This window comes from Hirundo rustica, chromosome 5, assembly GCF_015227805.2.
Source record: "Hirundo rustica isolate bHirRus1 chromosome 5, bHirRus1.pri.v3, whole genome shotgun sequence".
NCBI lineage: Eukaryota > Metazoa > Chordata > Aves > Passeriformes > Hirundinidae > Hirundo > Hirundo rustica.
In genome coordinates, this window is record NC_053454.1 from 8,676,016 (window position 1) to 8,694,995 (window position 18,980).

General features: G+C 39.1%; 2 protein-coding genes across 4 annotated transcripts in view; both read left to right on the plus strand.

Moving 5' to 3' along the window:
• Positions 1–8,837, plus strand: part of GRK4 (G protein-coupled receptor kinase 4) — a 34,432-nt gene extending 25,595 nt beyond the window's left edge. Inside the window, exons 10-16 of the mRNA XM_040064816.2 lie at positions 53–90; positions 2,625–2,714; positions 3,270–3,478; positions 4,284–4,421; positions 5,023–5,160; positions 7,050–7,172; positions 8,620–8,837. Coding sequence (XP_039920750.1) covers positions 53–90; positions 2,625–2,714; positions 3,270–3,478; positions 4,284–4,421; positions 5,023–5,160; positions 7,050–7,172; positions 8,620–8,673 — 790 coding nt within the window. The 3' untranslated portion in view covers positions 8,674–8,837. The remainder of the gene's footprint in view (positions 1–52; positions 91–2,624; positions 2,715–3,269; positions 3,479–4,283; positions 4,422–5,022; positions 5,161–7,049; positions 7,173–8,619) is intronic.
• Positions 8,838–15,730: 6,893 nt separating this feature from the next.
• Positions 15,731–18,980, plus strand: part of HTT (huntingtin) — a 79,222-nt gene continuing 75,972 nt past the window's right edge. For 2 of the 3 annotated variants that reach the window (XM_040063654.2, XM_040063655.2), the window contains exon 1: positions 15,731–15,875. In XM_040063654.2, coding sequence (XP_039919588.1) covers positions 15,775–15,875 — 101 coding nt within the window. In that variant the 5' untranslated portion in view covers positions 15,731–15,774. Of the gene's footprint in view, positions 15,876–16,955; positions 17,068–18,980 lie in introns of those variants that run through there. The other variant, XM_040063656.2, reaches the window with a different exon arrangement.

Genomic DNA, 18,980 nt, shown 5'->3' on the forward strand with positions numbered 1-18,980 from the left:
GGCTAATAGTTTTGTCTTTGTTTAATTCACATTTCTGTTGTTTAATTTGTAGAGACTTGAAGCCTGAGAATATACTTCTTGATGACTGTGGTAAGTAAAGATTAAAATTAATTTTGAAATCAGGCATTACACCTCTATTAATACCATGCCAGAAATCTAAGGGATTTCTTCATGATTAAGGAGACCTAAGTGATGAATCTCAATTTAGCAAAGAAAATACTGCCTTACTTTTTAGAAAGCAGGGGAAAACTTTGGGGGTCAACCATGATTATATTTGAAGGGTCAATTTTCTACCTTCAAATGGCAACCTTTTGCCTTTTGCTCCTCCTTTTCCCCCCTCCTTTTGATTTAAGATCCCTGAAACTTTTATATGGATTTGTTTTGTTTGTCTTTTCTTCAACTGTGGAAACATGATTTGTTAGATTGGGGGCCAGAATTTTACTTAGTAAACTAGAATGTTTAGACAGTAAGAAGAAATCTGAAGTATTTCTGTTTCAACATTTTGCCTAAAAGAGGTCTCATGGTCCCTGATGCATATGTGCCTGGAAGGAATCAAGGAAGTACAAACGCTGTGAAGAAATGTTTGTAGTCTTTTGTTTGTCAAAAGCCAAATTAATTCTCTTTAATGACTTTGTATGCAAGTCATTACCAGAATCTTTTGAATTGACTGTGGAACATGTGCAGGAATTCCCTTCTAAGCTGTGGCTGAATATTACAAGTTTGTTCTTGTACTGCTGAGCATTTTAGTCAAGGAAAAACTGTTTTTGAAGTCATTAGCACAGGATTGTTTCTTTTAAAGTCAGCATGTTCTGACTGATAAATTTCAATAATGATGATGCTTGAGAGAACTCACTTTACAAGAGCTAAATTTTTGCTAGACATCAAATACATTCTTTAATTTTTCTCTCCAGCAATGTCTTGGAAAACCTGAAGGCTTCTTTGAGGAAAAATGTAGTCTTGCAGGACTGCACTAGAATGCTTCCTCTCTGCCAGGAATATTTTGATCTAGTTCCAGAGAGCACAGGGGACTAATTAGAAAATCGCTTCAGGAGCTCAGATCTTGCACTTGAAAAGGGGCTCATCAGATGTCAGGGCATACAAGACCATCTGAATGTATTTAAAATAGCATTTGCTGCTCCAGAGCATTGCTCATCTCTGACCAGTATACAGAGTGGTAGCTGACTTTTTCCACCCTCTCTCTCTCTCTCTCTCTCTCTCTCTCTCTCTCTCTTTCTCCCTCTCTCCATCTCCTGATTATCTAACACATGTACATAATAAATTAATATGCTGTTAACTAATATTGATGCTGTAGAGCTTTTTGAATGCCACAGCATATATGCACAAAAGTTACTTGGGCTTTGGAATGGGCCGCCAAGAGAGGTGTTACAGTGTCCTCTCTAATTAAGTATTTAAAAACCCGTGGACACCTTGGGCCGCCTGCTTGCTCAGAAGGTTTTGCTAGAGACCTTCTGAAGTTCCTTCCAGCCTGAATCATTGTGTGAGTCCATGGTGCTTCTGTAAACAACAATATCCCTGTCCTTATAACCAGTATTAGAAATAAGTGTGGGTTTTGCTCGCTTTCTTTTTCGGCAATGAATCTTTCTACAAAATCGTTTTAAAATTGAATTGAAAAGGTAATTGTCCTTTCTTCTGTCTAGACTTTTACATTTTCATTAAGAAAGTACCTTATGTTTTTTGAAATGAAAATGTCAATACGATTCCTCCCTTGAAATGTCTTGAACATGCTTGAAACAGTTCATGAGTCCATCCAACAAAGAACTATATCTGTCCATGGGAATGTAAAGGAGAGTGGAGTGGATTTATTCCCATTGCCCTGCCTGGACTGGTTCCCCACTGAGCAGTGCATGAAAATCCAGTCTATAGCCAGATGATTCCTGTGTCAGAGGTACAGCTGTAAAGGCCATACGTGATAGGGGAAGGTTGTCAAACCAGCCAGAAGTTTGGCTGACAAAGTGCCATAGAAGCTGTTATCCACTTAGGAGTGATTCATGAGAAGAGGAAATCCCAGGACTGAACTGCCATGTAACAATATAAATAATTCTGAGTAGCTTGTTGACTGGGCTGCTCTTGGTTTGGGGTGGGAATGGGGATAGCAATTCCAAGTACTTGTGTTTTGGCGTTATTGGGGTACTTCATTACAGGAAAACAAGCTCTCTCAATACAGGCTACAGTTTTCTCACATTTGGAATAAATCAAGTTAATTGTGAAGTTTTATTAAGAAGTCAGAAAGCTGAGTGCTTGTAGTGGGTATACAGAATGGAAAACCACAAGTGTCTGATGCATAGATACAGAATCTGAAATGAGCATTTCTATTTGTCCAAGACCAGCAGCCTATGCCAAAGCTAGGAATTAGAGTGCTTAAGAGCAAATTATTTTTGTATGACCTTCAGAAAATCAGTTATATCTGTGCCTCTCTTCACATTTTTAAGGAGGAGCTGAATAAAACATTCCGTTCTAGTTACATTAAATAAACTTAGGGCTAGATGAATGTTTTGATACTTTCCAGTTTTTTTATGAGGCGTACAATAGAAATTTTTTGTTTTAAAAGTAATAATACTTCATTATTTTTGATGACTATATATAATTTATTTTAACATGAATAGGACATATCAGGATTTCAGATCTTGGATTAGCTGTGCAGATTCCAGAAGGTGAAACTGTCCGAGGACGTGTTGGGACTGTTGGTTACATGGGTATGTAAAGCATCCTTTATTAGTTACATTTTACCAGAAAATTTGCTTCTGTGAATATAAGAACTGTATTGGACCTAGATTAATTACTAGACATGTTATGGGAAGAAGAAAGGTTATAATATGCATTTGTAGATGTTAGTACTTAATTATAAGCCTACTTGATAAACTTGAAAACTTGCATGAAAATTCTAGCTTTAGGCAGAACTTTAAGAAAGCACCTAATTTTTTCTGAGATCCAAAGAGATTTAAGGTCACAAGTAAACAGAGAAATTACTGTGACAATACATTTCTTTCCATGCTTTGGAAAACTTCATTCTCAGGGTTTTTTTCATTCTCTAAAGGATACTTGTTTTAAGCATTAGAGAAATTAAGATTTTTCTCTTGGATATAAACAGAGTTCTCCCTGTAGAAATGAAAGTTTCTTCAAAGTACAGAGGAGTCACACAAAAATATCTTCACAGAGCCCAAAGAGAATACCTGAGAGTTTTTCCAATATACACAATTAGTCAATTTAAAGTGAAATGTTGTGGGTGTGTGTTTGTTTTTGCTTCATAGCTCCAGAAGTGCTTAAAAACGAAAAATATACATTCAGTCCGGATTGGTGGGGTCTTGGCTGTTTGATTTATGAAATGATTGAAGGACAGTCTCCATTCAGGAAGCATAAGGAAAGAGTCAAACGCGATGAGATTGACCGTAGAGTAAAGGAAGACCAGGAAACATACTCAGACAAGTTTTCAGAGGAGGCAAAATCCATCTGCAGGATGGTGGGTGAAGAGACATAGAGGTTTGAAAATTAAGTTTCTAATCCTTTTAAAGAGACCAACTACTTTATTTTTAAATCTTGAAATTTTTCAGAACCTTTCTTTAGTTCACATGAAAGTTTGTGATTGTTCATGAACTGTTCAGTTATCAAACTTCAAGAATTCAGAACTTTTCTCAAGATGAAGGAAAGCTGCATAAATTGATTACTCATCACATGAATGAAATGGTCTAGTACTGCTTGGACCACTTGTAATTATAGATGGAGTACAATAGCATGCTCAACTTGGATACTGCATGGGAACAAGTGGCTGAGTAGTACACCATTTTCTTCACCTAAAGCATTATCTACCAGACAATGGCTTTTATTTTCTATCTTGCCTGTTCCTAAATTTATACAGAAAGCTTCACAAGTTTTCTGTACTAGTTCATGCAAGATATGTACATTGCTTAAGCCCATAGGAAAAAAATATAAATCTGTATTTCCTGAAAAGAAAGTCTGCTGCAAAGTCTGTACTGTAAAGTCTTGTCAACATGGCATCAATTGAAATATTTTCATATAACTTTGGGCATAATCTTCAAATTGTGTTCTTTCAGGGATTCTTCTGTCTGTTGAAAATATATTTGTTCTCAGAATTGGGAACAAATTGTTGTTTAGGTTTCCAGTTAATTTTGATACATGATAAATTTACCTAATAAGAGGCTGAGTAGCAAAATAAACTGATTGAAAGACATTGTATGTAGATTTTTTTTTTTTTTTTTAGTTGTGGGATTGTATCATGCATTGGCCTTTTTTCCATGTATCTGCAGTTACTTGCTAAAAATCCAGTGGAACGACTGGGTTGCACTGAAGGAGGAGCTGCTGTTGTAAAGCAACATCCTATTTTCAAGAACATCAACTTCAAGAGGCTGGAAGCTAACATGTTAGAACCTCCCTTCTTGCCAGATGTAAGTAGGTGAGACAGATTTGATTAGTATCTAAAAAGGCAAGAACTGTCATAACTTTGTGTTAGCAATCACATGAACTCCAGAGAAACCTTTAAAGTTAGTTACATTGGTAGAAGAATGCCATTGTAGCTATTGATGATAACTAATTGCTTTGTGGTATTTCATCTGAGATCACAGAACAATTTACAATAGTGGTATTTCCCTAGGGAGCTTTGTAGCTGATTTCTTAGCCCTTAAAAGTCCACTTCCATTGCTCAGGTAGAGAAGAAATGAGGAATAGCTTTGAAGAAAATACTCCAGATTTGAAAGGAAGGTGACAGAAGATCAGTGAATTCTGACAACCATTAAGAGGTCCAGACAAGCTATTTCTGGCTTTGATATTTATTTTCTGTTACCTGCAGAATGGATGGAATTGCTCAGGTGCCTTATGAAGAGAGTTTTAGTATTTCTATTCCATAGAACAGTGTAATTTGGTGATCAGCAATGTGAAATGTAAAATTGCAGACATTTTGCTCCCTTTTGCTCAACTAGGGAAAATAAAACCAAACTAAAAGTCCCCAAATCCAAAACTTTAATGAAGCAATCTTGTATTGTACTGCAGCCACGTGCCGTTTATTGTAAAGATGTCCTGGACATTGAGCAGTTCTCTACAGTAAAAGGAGTGAACCTGGATACCACAGATGATGACTTCTATTCCAAATTTGTGACAGGTTGTGTCTCAATCCCTTGGCAAAATGAGGTAATGTACATTTCATAGAAGATTATTTTCTTTAGTACAGCTATATAGAATATTCCATAAAAGATATAATAATTTTCTCTAGGAAATGTAAAGAGGTTTCTGCTTTAGACTTCTTTGCCGAGAGGCTTCAGAATTTTTTTTTTCCAAAAATATAAACTTGCTAAAACCTGAGGTCTATGGTAAATTTGCGTAAACAAATTCTGGCATCTTGTCATCATAAGCAGCTTACAAGGCAGTATTAGTATCAGTAGGACCACCCTTTCCTTGTTCTTCAGTCACATGTTATTCAGTATTGCTGTTCACAGGAGAGGGATGGAATGTTATTCCAAGTGTTCAAAAGCAAATAGGTGCAGTGCAAGCTGTTTGTGTATAGCCTGTGTATCACAAGAGTATCGAAGTGACAGCAGTACAAAATTGCAGACTCATCTTTTTCAAGGTTTCAAAACAAACTGTTCAATATCAGTTGAGTCAGACTTGCCCTTTAAAGTATTTTCCATGTGCCTAGTGAATGAATATTCTAGTAGTCTGCAAAGAGTACTAGAATTTTGCTGCCTCTGCATGCAATTCAAATCCTCTTTACTGTTTCAGCAACAGCACTCAGCAACAATTACTTAAAATTGTAGTTCTTGTTATGAATGCCTTCCCCTCATTATAATTTATTCGTGACTTTCTGAAATTACTATTGTCTTGAATTCTCCGAGTGTTGTTTCTCCCCAGTATGATTGCATTTTATTTAAAGCTTGAACACAAAAGATGAGTGATTTCTGAACAATTTGGGGGAAAGAGTACATTCCCTTTTGTTTTCCTTTTGCATTTTTGCATTACATTAAGAATATTTGAAAAGGTGTCATTTGACATAGAACGTTTTCACTGAGAAACAGTAAACCTTGAAGAAAGATAGGAAATACTGTGTTGTAATTCTGAACTTCAGAATGTGATCTAGTCATTAAAAAATGCTCTGCAGCTTAATAACAAACCCTGCAGTGAGGCAAAGTTGGAAGTAGTTGTGAAATTCTTATGATGGCAATTCCTTTTCTTCAAGGAAGAGCTGCAGATTTCATTGTACATTTCTACTTGTTTTTTCTTTTAATTCATTTTACTGAACTTTCCCTCAAATTTTTGCCTCTCAAGGCTCTCTCACTATTCTATGATTTACCCAATGTCATGGTTTGCAACAAAAGGAGGCTGCATTTTTTCTTACTGCTCTTAATGCCCTCTCTCCCTCTACAAGGTATATTCATTTGGCTGCCTGCTGTTGTGACAGATGTGTACCAGTGGCACTTACTGGTAAATGCCAGCTGGATTTGGGCATTAGCCACTCCCCTCTTCTGACCCTGCCTGTTGGTTATGTTTTGGCATTCACTCTTCCTGCTGTCCTTTCTGTACCCAGTGATTGTGGTTTTATTTCTTTTGTTTCTGTGTACACAGACAAAGATTATTTCAAAATCCCTTGTTTCTCTCCAGAGACCCATCTTCATTATATCTTTTTTTTCCTCCCATGTCGTGTTTATTTATTAAGTTCAGTCCAGGGCATAGAGATATTACATTTTTTTTTTTTGGCTGGACTGCTCTGAAATGAACAGAATACCTGAAAAGAAAATCTGTTTCTGGTTCTAAAAGCTTTTCTTTATTGCATCATGAGCAGAAGAAAGGCTAGAATGCAGAACAAGCAAGGGAGCACCTGACACCTGTGTGAGTGCTCTCATTGCTGTTCTACAGTTGGTTGAGTGCACAAGGAGAGTCAATGTCAGCTTTGTGCCTCCTTCTGGAGACAGTTTGGCTGATGAATTTTTAAGTGTTAGGAGTACCCAGCCAGAGTAAATAGATAATACCTGGAACTGGTTTGAGAGGCTTTTATGGATATTTCATTTATATTTCATGTTTCAAAGATGATTGAAACGGGATGCTTTGAAGATATCAATGCATATGAAACTGATGGTACTGTGTCACCAGACAGAGAGAAGTCTCCTAAGCCAAAGAGAGGCTTCTTTCACAGACTTTTTAGTGGAGAGGTAAGGGCATTTCTTTTCTCTCATAAGAAAATTAACTTCCATTCTTTTTTTAAATTTTTATTATTAATTTGTGATAGGAAAGCCAAGTTGTTCACTGCATACTAAAACTAATGAAATCTGTTTTCTTATGGCTTTGCCCCTCCACCGCATTTCAGAAATTATGGCAATCCCTATAACTCCAGGAAGCTTTCCTACCTCAGCATTCTGTCCTCCTCTAGTTACCTGGGGAAAAGGTAGTGGGTTCTGTTAAAAGCTGTGCTATAGATCTTCCTTTGCTAAAGAGGTTAATTTGGGTCTTGCTTCTTACATATTTTACCATTTTTAAATGAAAACTGTGGATATGTCTTCAGAGATAACTGAGGCCCTGTGTAAAATCTAGTTATAAATAAGTTTATAAACAAAAATAATTATCTATCCAATAAATAAGTAGAAATATCCCTAAAATAAATGAAAGCATCACAAAACAAATGTTAAAATATCTTAGGCAGTTTAATGCCTTCCCCCAAACTATGACATAGTAGAACTTTACATAGCTGATAATGCACAGCCTTTTCTTACACAAACTTCTGCTCTTTAGTAGAAGAATTTCTTGTTCAGAGAATTAAGTATTTACCACCTAAAAGACACATAAAGTATTGTAACTGTCTACAGGATGTAAGAAATAGACTATTTGTAAAGGTTTGCAGTTGAAGATGTTACATACAATTCTGCTTGCTCAGTGTGCCTGCACTTAGAGAGGAATTATCTTGAGAAGCTTGAATATATTCCAATAGTGAACACTTGGGTAGAAATTGCTTTTGCTTTCAAGCAGAAATGGAATTTTTAAATTGCTAGGTGCATATCTTTAAGTAGCCACAGCAAGGTCATGTATTAAAATTGCATGAAGAAATTTTTTGTCTTCAGCTGGAAATTCACCTTTCTAAAATGGTACAATGCTAACGGAATGTATAATAATACTGTCATTTTTAGTTCATCTTTTCAGAAACAGTTTTCCCCCACTTTGAGTAATGGAATAGAAGGGATGATTGAGTGTACTAATATACTCACACAGCTAAACTTAAAGCTTGTGTCTTACTGTAGTCTTTTCCAGCCAAAAATCAGCAGGATTCATACTGTCCCAGGATATGTGTTCTTCTATATATTGAGAAGAGGTCCTAAAAAATGAATATAATTTGAGAGTTTTCGGTTGGTTTTGAACTAATAGGACTGCAGTTAATTGTCTTAGTGAAGTTAAAAGAAGGAAAGAACTTTTAATTAAGTTTTAATGACTTGAGATTTGGGGTTGAGATTGTGGATTCCTTTGAGTTTCCCAAAGCATTTACTTAGGATGGAGTAAAATGTGCTAGAAAAAGACCCACCCCCTCAGCCTTTCTGTGCCCCATAAAACACACAAATAAAGAACAGCATTAGTTCTGCAGCTGAGTTGTCTGTTTGTCTTCTCTTGCAGGTCTGCTTTAAATCTGATTGCAGTGATGATGAGCAGGAGTCCTCCAGACTTTAAATCATTTTATGCTCATCAGAAAGGATGAGCAAATGTTAAATGTTTTATATCTCTGTAGCAAATTGTATTATATATATTTTTTATCTGAGTTCAAGGATTTTTGTACATTTGTACTTCATTTGTTTTAAGATGTATATTTTCACTAAAGCTTAATTGTACAAAAAGCAATGAGTGCCATTTGAGTGAGTGTGTTCTATGTATTTGATTTATCTTGATTATTTTTTCCCCAGTGGAATGAATCTAGAAATACTAAAAGGATTTTAAAGCACAGAGATGGTATCTATGGCATCACTGTAACTTGACTGTGCTCCTGGTAAAACTCTCCTTGATCGTTAGGATCTTTATTAGCAGTTTTCTTAACTGTAAAATTGCTGTACTGATAAATTTAATAATTCTGGTATTATCCAGCAGCATGGCAGTTCTATTACCTAATGTATCTCTCAAGCCACTGCTAAGAAACAAAAAGGAATTCAGTGCACTGTGGCCAGCTATTAGGAATTGCTCTTTATTATCAGGCTCTGTAGAATCTCTTTCTGTATTTCTGTATAAAGAGAACTTCAAATATTTAGCCTAATCCTGTAACGAGCTGAAGTATCCCATTCTTCTGTTTTCTACCCATCTTACACATCCTCTCCACAGAGTTTCTTGTCATGAACCATGCAAGTGGACTTATGCCAAAATTTTATAACTATATTTTGAAAACTTCCTTGTCTTTACTGAAAGGATTTCTTTTTACTTGTGGGGACAGAGTTTTATTTTATTTTCTGTAAATGCAATAGTTTTTACTCCATGTAGGATGTTACAATTTTATAATGGGTTAAAAAGCAAAGCATAGGCTCTTCTTACTAATGTCCTCTCTGCTTTTGTTGTAACATGCAATTTTCTGGGGTTGACAGCGACCACTGCCACTGGGGGAAGGGCAAGGTAGCATTAAGTATTGAATTTAATTATGTAAATATTTTTTTCTTATAGCCTTTTAAAACAGAAACATTAAAATATGCCTTTAATGATTGCCTAATACAGATGTGAAGCTGGTTTTGAAGTTTGTTATGATTACCTGATGTTCATTAGTGAAACTGACAAAAGCTGCTTGAAAGCTAGGCAAACTTCCATTCTTCTGAACTCAGTAGGTCAGACCTTTTATTTTGTAAAGTTTCCGGTAAAACTATTAATCTGGATATGAGAGTCAATTTAAGGAGCACATTTCATTGAGAGCCTCTTCTGTTTTCAAAATTGAGTTGGGTACTTGAAATATAATGGAATGCCTTTGGAGTTGGAGACATGATTTTAGTTTCATATTTTGTTCTGTATTCTGAAGATTTGTCTCAACTGTGCATGCATTTTCTTTCCCTTTCAAATCTCTGGGGCACCAACCAGATCAGACGTGTATTGTACACACAGAGCAGCTGAATAGCCCCCCACCCCAAAAAGGGCTGTCTTGTGATCTGCAGACCCACGGGAAGAAACTTCAGCTGCTTCTGAAAAACTCACAAGATATATTTGATAGTCAAGCCTATCATCAGGCTTTAATTCATGGTATTTGGTCTCTAAAGACAAAGTTTTAATGGATTAGAATTTGAAAAAATTGGAAAACCAGTGTGTGGCAGAGCCCTACTGGGGCTCATCTGGTGTCTCTCTGAAATTGTTCCTCTAGGCTTCTGTGCCACAGAAATGAGGAATGAGACTATTTTCCTGTGTTTTCAATGCATTTTTTCTCCAGTCTAAAACAACACACAAGACAGCAAAATTACTCTTTTAGAGAGTACAGAGGGAGAAATTGGCAGAGGGCGAGAGAGTTTGAATGAATTACTGGAAGATGGTCTGATGTAAGAGTGAAGGGCTGGGAGGCTTGACAGAAATACTGAAGTAAGGGTGTTGGCTAGAACCATTATGTGTGAGACAATGAGCTGGCAGTCTGACCTGACCCTCTTTATTTTGTACCACAGCAATAAAAGAACTCTATAAAAATGGGAATGGAAAAATGGGGAAGTAACAAAAGTGTTTTATAAATACCTACATGGTTGGAGAAGTCATCATTTCTCTGATTAAGGGGTTTAGAATTTTTAAGATCTTAGGCTTGCTGTTCTGAGGCAAAGATGACTGTATAAACGCCAGACATACAGGGTGACAGTCTGGATTTAATGTCTGTCTAGAGTAACTTGAAATTTGGGTAAGAATACCACGGACACAAGCGGAATAATTTTTATGAAGAAAATACAGGAATTGGTTTTAACAAATTAAAAAAAAAAAAACTGAAAATCTATTTATTATGTATTTCAAGTTTTCTTTCTGTCTTGGATAGAGAGGAATCTTAAATAAAAAATAAATTCAGCTTTTCTATTTTGGAGTGTTGAGGCTTAACACAAATTTTCCAGGAATCTGTGAAGAGGGCTAAATGAAGAGAAGAGGGAAATTGTTCCTAAGAAGTGGTTATTTACATGTCCACTTCTTTGGCTGAAGGAACTCCTTGTAAAAAAGTGAGAATTTGTTTGTTTTTATGAAGTTTTAGTTAGTTTAGTTTCACAAAATTTTTCTTAAATTCAGAATAGTCCTATTGAATTGTTTTTGATTGAGTACATGTTTGCAGGATTACAACCTAAATTTAAATTCCATTGGGTTTGGGGTTTGCTTTTTTTTTTGGTTAGTTGATTGGTTCTTCCCCAATAGGCTGAAGATAGCATTATTGTACTATAAATTTGTCCCTTTGGGCTAGAAATACAAGCACATAATCACTGGATCTTATCAGATGTGAATCCCCTGAAAAATTAGAAAAAACAAGGAACTGGAAGGAGCAGAAATCAGCATAACTCTCCTTACGCAATACACAGAGGGGAAGATTTTATGCAGTTTAATCTAAGGTGACTGACATTGGTTAAAGGTCTTTACTGGAGTATTAGGAGGCTGGAGATGTATCTTGAAAGCAGGGAAAGGCTAAGGAGAGGGGAGAACACCAGAAAGCAAAATATCAGGGTGTGAGAAATTTAATATGAACTTAGCTCTTGATTTTTTTTAGGACAAAACTGGGACAAAGAAAGGGGAAAATACGTTTGTGTTTCCTGATTTTGTAGCCTTTTCATTCCATGAAACTGTTGGGGTGGGATGGGGGAAGCCAACATAACTTCTTGCAATTCAGCATTACTTCATTCTCTAGACCCATGTGTTAGAAGGCTTTAATAGCACTGAGACAATCCAATCTTCTACTGGTGCAAGATTTGGAAAGACCTATGGAATTCCATGGAGTTATTTGCATGAGATCAACCCCCCTTTCCTGTGGCGTGTGTTTCCAAGCATTTGTGTATGTAAATCTTCATGTCTGCTTGTGAGTACCTCAAACCTCTCTATTTAGCTCAAAATTCAGAAACTGTGAAACATGTACCAGTGTCTTCTTGGTTTACTCAATGCTTTTCAGTGTTGTGACCAGCAGAATAGAATCTCCATGCTTCAGGGTTGTTTTTTTCTATTAAAAAAGCTGTCAGCTTCCCCCTGCCACCTGAGGTGTGTTGATAATAGAAATGGTGTTGTTTCTGGATTATAAGAACAATAGAACGGTCTCAGCTGAAGAAATGAGCACTTAAAAGTAATAGTAAGTAGAAAAAACCCTGTGGTATGTCTGTAACAAGAAGAGCGTTATTGACAAACCTTTGCCTTTAATAGCTCTTGTCTCTTTTGTTTTTCCCTCAAATCGTTCTTAAAACAGTAGCCCTGAATGTTCTTGAGTATGAAAGAGAATTATCTCCAAATCAGAATAAAATCATCTCGTTTATAAATCAGTGATAGAAGCCATTAAAACCAACTAACAATCCATTCTTAGAATACACTTCAATTATTTTTCAAACTACACTGATGTAAGAATTTTTTCATAGCCATTTGTACAGAGAATACTTGTTTAGAAATTACTAAAATATGACAACAAATGTAATATTTTTTTATGGTTTACAAGTTACCATTATAGGAATTCAACACTGAAATTATCATTTTCATTTTAATATAGATTTTCAGAAAACACTTCTCTTTAGGAAATGAAATTTGAATTATTGGAAAGCATCTTGAAGCTGAAGTCATATTTACTTTGAATAACTCGCCTGGCTTATTTTGGTGATGATAATGTCTCTTCTGCTGAATGAACAATTCCTTTTTATTTCATAATTGTTCTTGTGGTGTAACTTAATTTTTGCACATGAGATGTAGGTAACTTTTTCCAAGATCCAGTTGTGTCCAAAACACCAGAATTCTTTCCAAGCATAGGAAGCTGACTGTTAAATGTGATGTGTTAGTTCCAGCACCTCCAAACCACTGACTGTTCTTGTGTGAGCTGTTTTCCTGGATGTTCTAGCATTGTAATTCCTGAAATAAAAGCAAAACACTGCCACATATCTCAACTACATGTATTACTGTCTAATGTGATTTTTTTACCATGTCTATAGTGGTAGCTGGGATAGGGAAAAGAAAAAAAAAAAAAAAAGGAAAATTGTAATTAAAAAAAAATCCAAATTCTTGAAGCAGAAAATGTTTATTGCATAGTGTAAATTTTTTACCAATGTAAGATAGTTGAATCCAGGAAAAAGTGCCCTAGTTCTGCTGTACTGGCTCAACTACTACTTTATCTCATGGTCTGGATCTAGATTTCTGCATAAATTTCCATGTGAAAAGAGAATTATTGGGATGAGCTGTTTTTCACTAGCACATTTATTGTAATTTTATAGCATGAGTTGAAGAATAAAGCCCCCAAATGCTCTACAAAAGAGCTTCAAATGAAATGACCTCAAAACGATACAAGCGTGCTGTGACATACTGCAGATTATCCGTGCATATGCCAAACCACACGGGCCAGCAGTGTCATGGAGTAGTACCAACTACCTGCTGAATTGTTCTTGGAAATGCAGAAATGCTGCCCAAAGTGGGACTTCAGGATAGGGTGAAAAATACTCTTGCCACGCTCATCTTAAAAACATTAAATCAAGAGGTAACTTGAGAGACAAGGTAAGAGCATGTTCCTTTTCTTTTTCTCCTGGAGGCTGAGATTAGTTGTCATCCCCTAAATTTCAGATAATCTTTTAGGTATGCACTGTTAATTGGAACTTCATTTTTCTTTGAGGTAACGCCGGCTTTACAAAAACGCTTGTTCTCTAATCCCGCTTTGCTTTTTCTTGCCCCTTGCCTGCTTTACGCGGCTTTATTTTTGCCCGTGCGGGTGTTTGTGGGGCAGATCAGTGACACGATACACGCAAAACCATGCATCGGTCCGTTTGGATTGGAGAACCTACTGCTAAGGTCTTCACCAAAGACAAACCCGATAACCCTGAGTTACCCTGAGTTTATCTCAGCTCCCAGTTCCTGAGCCTCTCGGCGCCGCTAGAGCTCGGGAGGCCAGGGAGAACAAAGAGCAGCGAGCTGCGGGCAGCTCCTGCCGTGAGTCAGCAGCACACGGGACTGGCACGCTTTGATCCACAGCTTCAAACAGCCTTGCGAGGCCTGCCTTGCTTGGTGGCTTGTTTAATCTTTGATAAGAGCTTATGCTCTTTTTACTGCGCTTAAATTTATTTCGAAATGTGAAGTGGCACATGCACAGAGTGTGCATCATTCAAACTCTGCTGTCATTTTTTTATCACGTAACATTTGCTAAATAAAAAATTCATTATCGTCCACGTGTTCCAGAGAAATGTTTCTGCAAGCTTTATCATGAAATAATCGAGAAATATACTGGTTTTACCTTAAAAGTTCACGTTTTGTGGCACTTCTATGATGAAATAAGGTTTTAGCTGAATTGCTTTCAGGACTGAGGGATAGGACTGTTTGAAATAGTTTGTCTTTTATTAACATGCTAATAAAGTTAACTGGCAGAGCACTCTTCTAATGAATAGTTGGCAAGAATATGATCTATGCCTTCTGTTGGCCTTACTATTCAGAGACATGACCTTTGCTTCATTTCTTCATGTCTGCTAACATGTTGATTACTGGAAATTTATTTTCTTAGAAGTTCCAAGAGCTGTTCTCAATTTTTATTGCTGGAACCAGTTTCATGCGAGATAAGTTGAATTGCCAGTTCTTATCACCTGTCATTTAAAGCCTGTATTAACAAGTAGATACATTAAAATCAGTGGTTACAATTGCAACACAATGCTGTTGTTTTTTTTTTTCCTAAGTGTTTTGTAGTCGAATTTAGTAATCTCTGTCTCTTTTGTATCCTGTATATTTAATAGGTGTGCGCAAGAAGTATCCTCTGATAAAGATATCCACCTCCACACTCAGGAGCGGTGCGCTGAAAGACCGGCACGTACGCTGCCAAGTTTTAAGTGTCCTGTCCCTGTAAGAGTCTCCGTGCAGCCTAAAATAAAACCGGAGTGCCGGCAGCGCCTTTGGCCGCCACTTGCGCTGAGGGGGCCGGCGCGTTACCTGCTGTGCACCCGTGACCTGCGAGCACAGAGCGGGTGCTCTCACCTGCTGGGGCGGTCCGTCGGCGCCGCTGGGAACGCGGCTCCCCGCGGGGCAGTGCCGGGGGCTGTCAGAGGCTCGAGGGGCCGCTCCCCGCCCGCGGCAGCGCCGCCAACCCCGGCCCGACCTGCCCCTGCCCGGAGCCGAGCGCGGCACCGCGGCCTCCGAGGCGCTGCCAGCAGGGGGCGCCACAAAACTACGACCTGCCCCGCCAGCGCGCGGCGAGGGGCGGAGCCTCCTTCTGATTGGTCGGGGCGCCCGTCGCTCTCGCTGCTGCCCCGCCCCTTTGCGGCCCGCGTGCCCCGGTGTGTTCCTACGTACAAGCGCGCGACGCCAGCCCTGGGGTGCGGTGTGCGCAAGCGCTGTCGAGGTCCGGGCCGGGGCCCCGCTCCAGGGGGCGGGGCAGCTCCGGGGGCGGGGCGCGCGGGGGCCGACGGGACGGATCCAAGATGGCGGCGGGGCGGACGGGAAGCGCCCGCGGCCCCGAGCGGCGCCCGCCCCATTCATCGCGGCTGTGACGGGCCCGGGCCCGCGAGAGCGCCGGCAGAGCGCCGGAAGCCAGCCCGGGGACAGCGCCAGCGGCGGCGGGACAGCACTCGGACCTGCCAGGCGCCCGTGACAGGGCGGGTCGGAGCGCGGGCCGGTGCCGTCGGCGCGGGCGGAGCGGACATGGCCACCATGGAGAAGCTGACGAAGGCCTTCGAGTCGCTGCGCTCCTTCCAGCAGCAGCAGGGCCCGGCTGCCCTACCCGAGGAGCCGCTGCAGAGACCGTAAGTGACCCGCGCCCGGGACTGGGGGGCTCCGGGCACGCGTGTCCGACATCCCGGCCGGCCCGGGCCGCCCCGGTTCTGGTCCCGCCGATCGCCCCGAGCCGGCCCCGGGCGCTGCCCTGTCCCATGGCAGGTGGCGGCTCCCGCAGACGTGTCGGCGTGCTGCTGTCGGTTTTCTGCCGAAGTTCAGGCGCGGAGTAACTTCTGGTGCAAGTGCGTTTGAAAATCTACCGGTGCGAGAAATGAGCGGGAGATACAGCAATGCTGTGTGGGTTTCACAGGCTGGTTCTAGGAAGGAAAACTTTATTTTCACTTAGTACACTGCTGCAAAAAAGACAAAACCCCTTAAACATAACTTGGATAAGGGACTACTTTCAGCATTTTCTCTTCTGATAACTGATGAAGCACTTTTTCTGACACCTGGTTTTTCCGTGCTTGACGCTTTTTGCCTGAGTGTCTTTTCTCTGAACTCTCTCCAGCTGATTGTACAGCTTACTTAAAACGAAGATTCAAGGCTGAGCAAGAGAAATTTCACTCTGTAACTCACTTTCCATATCTTTAAGTGTTGATCGTTATTCGGTAGGATTTTTTTTTTTTCTTATCAAAACAGTGCCCTGAAAGTTCACGTTGAAGTTTAAAACAAGTTTTGGTGTTTGTGAGTTGAAAATTTAAATAGAGTTGAAGTCTGAGCTCTCTGAACTGCTTTCAGGAGTTGTTGATGTCTGTTTGTGACAAAGTTCATTAAAGTCTTGTGCTGCGGTGTGCTGCACAGAGACCTAAGAGGCGTTAGTTTAAATATTCCTAATACCTTTTCCCTTTCTTAAGTGTAAGGGATAAATGCGTTAGCTCCATGAGATTTTCAAGTTTCCCACTGGGGGCAATACTGGGTGGACCAGGGCAAGGAACTGTTCAGTACCGCGGTGCTGCGCCTTGCGTTTGCATCCTCTAAAACCAGCTTTTATTGAGCAGGTGTGGAGGCAGTAAGGTTTTTATGGGGTAAAGACATGAGTCACACTAATGCTTTTTCACCTGCTGTTGGGGAGAAGGGAGAAGCAGAAGGGTTGAGGAGCAGGTAACTTCTACCTTGGCAGTTTCCTGTGGTGTGTGCAGAGGAAGTGCAGCAGCGGCTCCGGGCTCTCGGCCACCTGCTCCCTCTGCACGTTCTGGTATGGTTACCAGCTAAATTATCACGGTTAGTGCTGTTTCTCTTTGGAGAGTGTTGTCTCAATCACTGTGCATTTTCACACTTTTGATGCTTAATAGGTTTAGGAGCTAGGGTTTTTTTTAGGTGCCTTACTGGTCTGCAGGGACTAATTACTCTGTTTTGTGCAATTTTTTTTTTTTTTTTTTTTTTTGCTAGTACTTTGAGTGACATGGATGACCATGTATTTCCAGTCTTTCCTATGTGCCGTACAAATTTCTGTCTTGAAAGCTACTAGTGAGAGAGGTCAAGGTATTTCAAGAGAAAATCCTTAAAATCATTTATGATGCTTGAGGGATAAGGGATATTATGCTTGGTTTGATGGTCTAAATTTAGGCCTATTCTACTGTAAACATTTAGAAAATGATTGTTGGGGTTGTCCTCGTTGACTTTGCTTTGTGTTTAAAAATAGGCTGTTTTCAGAAAGCTGATGGGATTGTATGCCCCCAGGAACTGTACAAATTCAGTGGCAGCACTGAGCCTCATAAAAGCCAGTGAACAGCTATTGTGGCAGCCTTTGCTGAGGATTCCCAGACTTTTAATGAAATAGCAGGTGACATATTAAATGTGATTCACAGTACTATCTGCATTTATTTTTTCTTGTTTGTAGTAAGCTGGAAAGTTTTTTCTGTGTTTGGGGAGAAGGGTTTGTCTCTGTTGTGGCTCTGTGTAAATAACACTTAAATCTCTTGTAGCCCTGTGTAGTAAGCTCTGTGTATCATCCTACTGAGGACTGTCTCCTGCTATGAAATGTTTTAAGATCTGAGAGATTTGGGTAGAAAAGAATTAATTGTTTACCCAGCAGGTGTCTATATCTTTCTTCACTTTACTGTAAGACAATGACTCCAGAACTATTGATAATACTGATATCCTGTCTTTTTTTTTTTTTTTTTATTAAAATATTAATCAAATCTAAGGTTTTACCAAGAGGGATAAGAGCTTTTTCTGTTTCAAGAGATTTTAATCGGCAATAATCATGTGTTATGCTTACATTATGCCTTGCAGTCAGATGTTAGTCTCTGGTCCCCTCTTTCTTATCTCTTGTTGGGGTTTTTTTCCCTTCTGTATAAGCTTAGCTTGAGCTGTCTGTCATATTGCTTCTATACACTTCTGCTTAGGCAACTAAAAGTTTACTAGTATGGTGTAAAAATTTGGAGTTTGATTTGCAAGTGCAAAAGTGGATTCTTTACATGTTCTCTTGACAATTTATTCTAATAGTCACTTACTGTAATTGTTTTCAATTATTTTTATATTTGATTCTAACCGTTACCTTTACAGCAAAAGGTACTGCCGAAGCCCAAGCAATACACTTTTTTCTATACTCTTCAGTTTCTCTGTGTCTTTTATGTTTGACTGAAGCTGTGGTTGTGGATTGGTTTGATTGGTGCTGTATGGAGGCCTAGCATTAATTTCTTGCTTTACTGAAGATCACACAAACTGCGTGGATATTCCCAATTGCCCTACTTGTCAGAAGTGGTTCCTTAATGGATGTTTGGCATTACTATGTCTAGGGTGTGTAGTAGACCAGTCCTAGTTAATTTGACAGTCCATCACTGCCTGTGTTACTACACCCTGTATTGGGTGTCCTCCATATTTGGATTGAGTTTATGTCTTGATTCACTCATGTTTCTCTTGATATTAAAATAATAGGTTTTAGTTTCTGTTATTTTTGTCAAGATTAATGTCGAGCCATTTGGTTTGACTCTTTTTTCTTATCTGGCTATCTTAACTTAAAGCTGGCTCAGCTTTAGAACCTCTGTGCTCTTCACATATTCTTAATTTCAAAGTCTAATAAAAATTAGCATTGGTGAACTGCATCTCCCTGTAGTCAGCTCATCTGGACTCAAAAGGCAAAATTATCTGGGCTTGCTGGTTTTCTTACATTATTTGTTAATTTTCCTGGT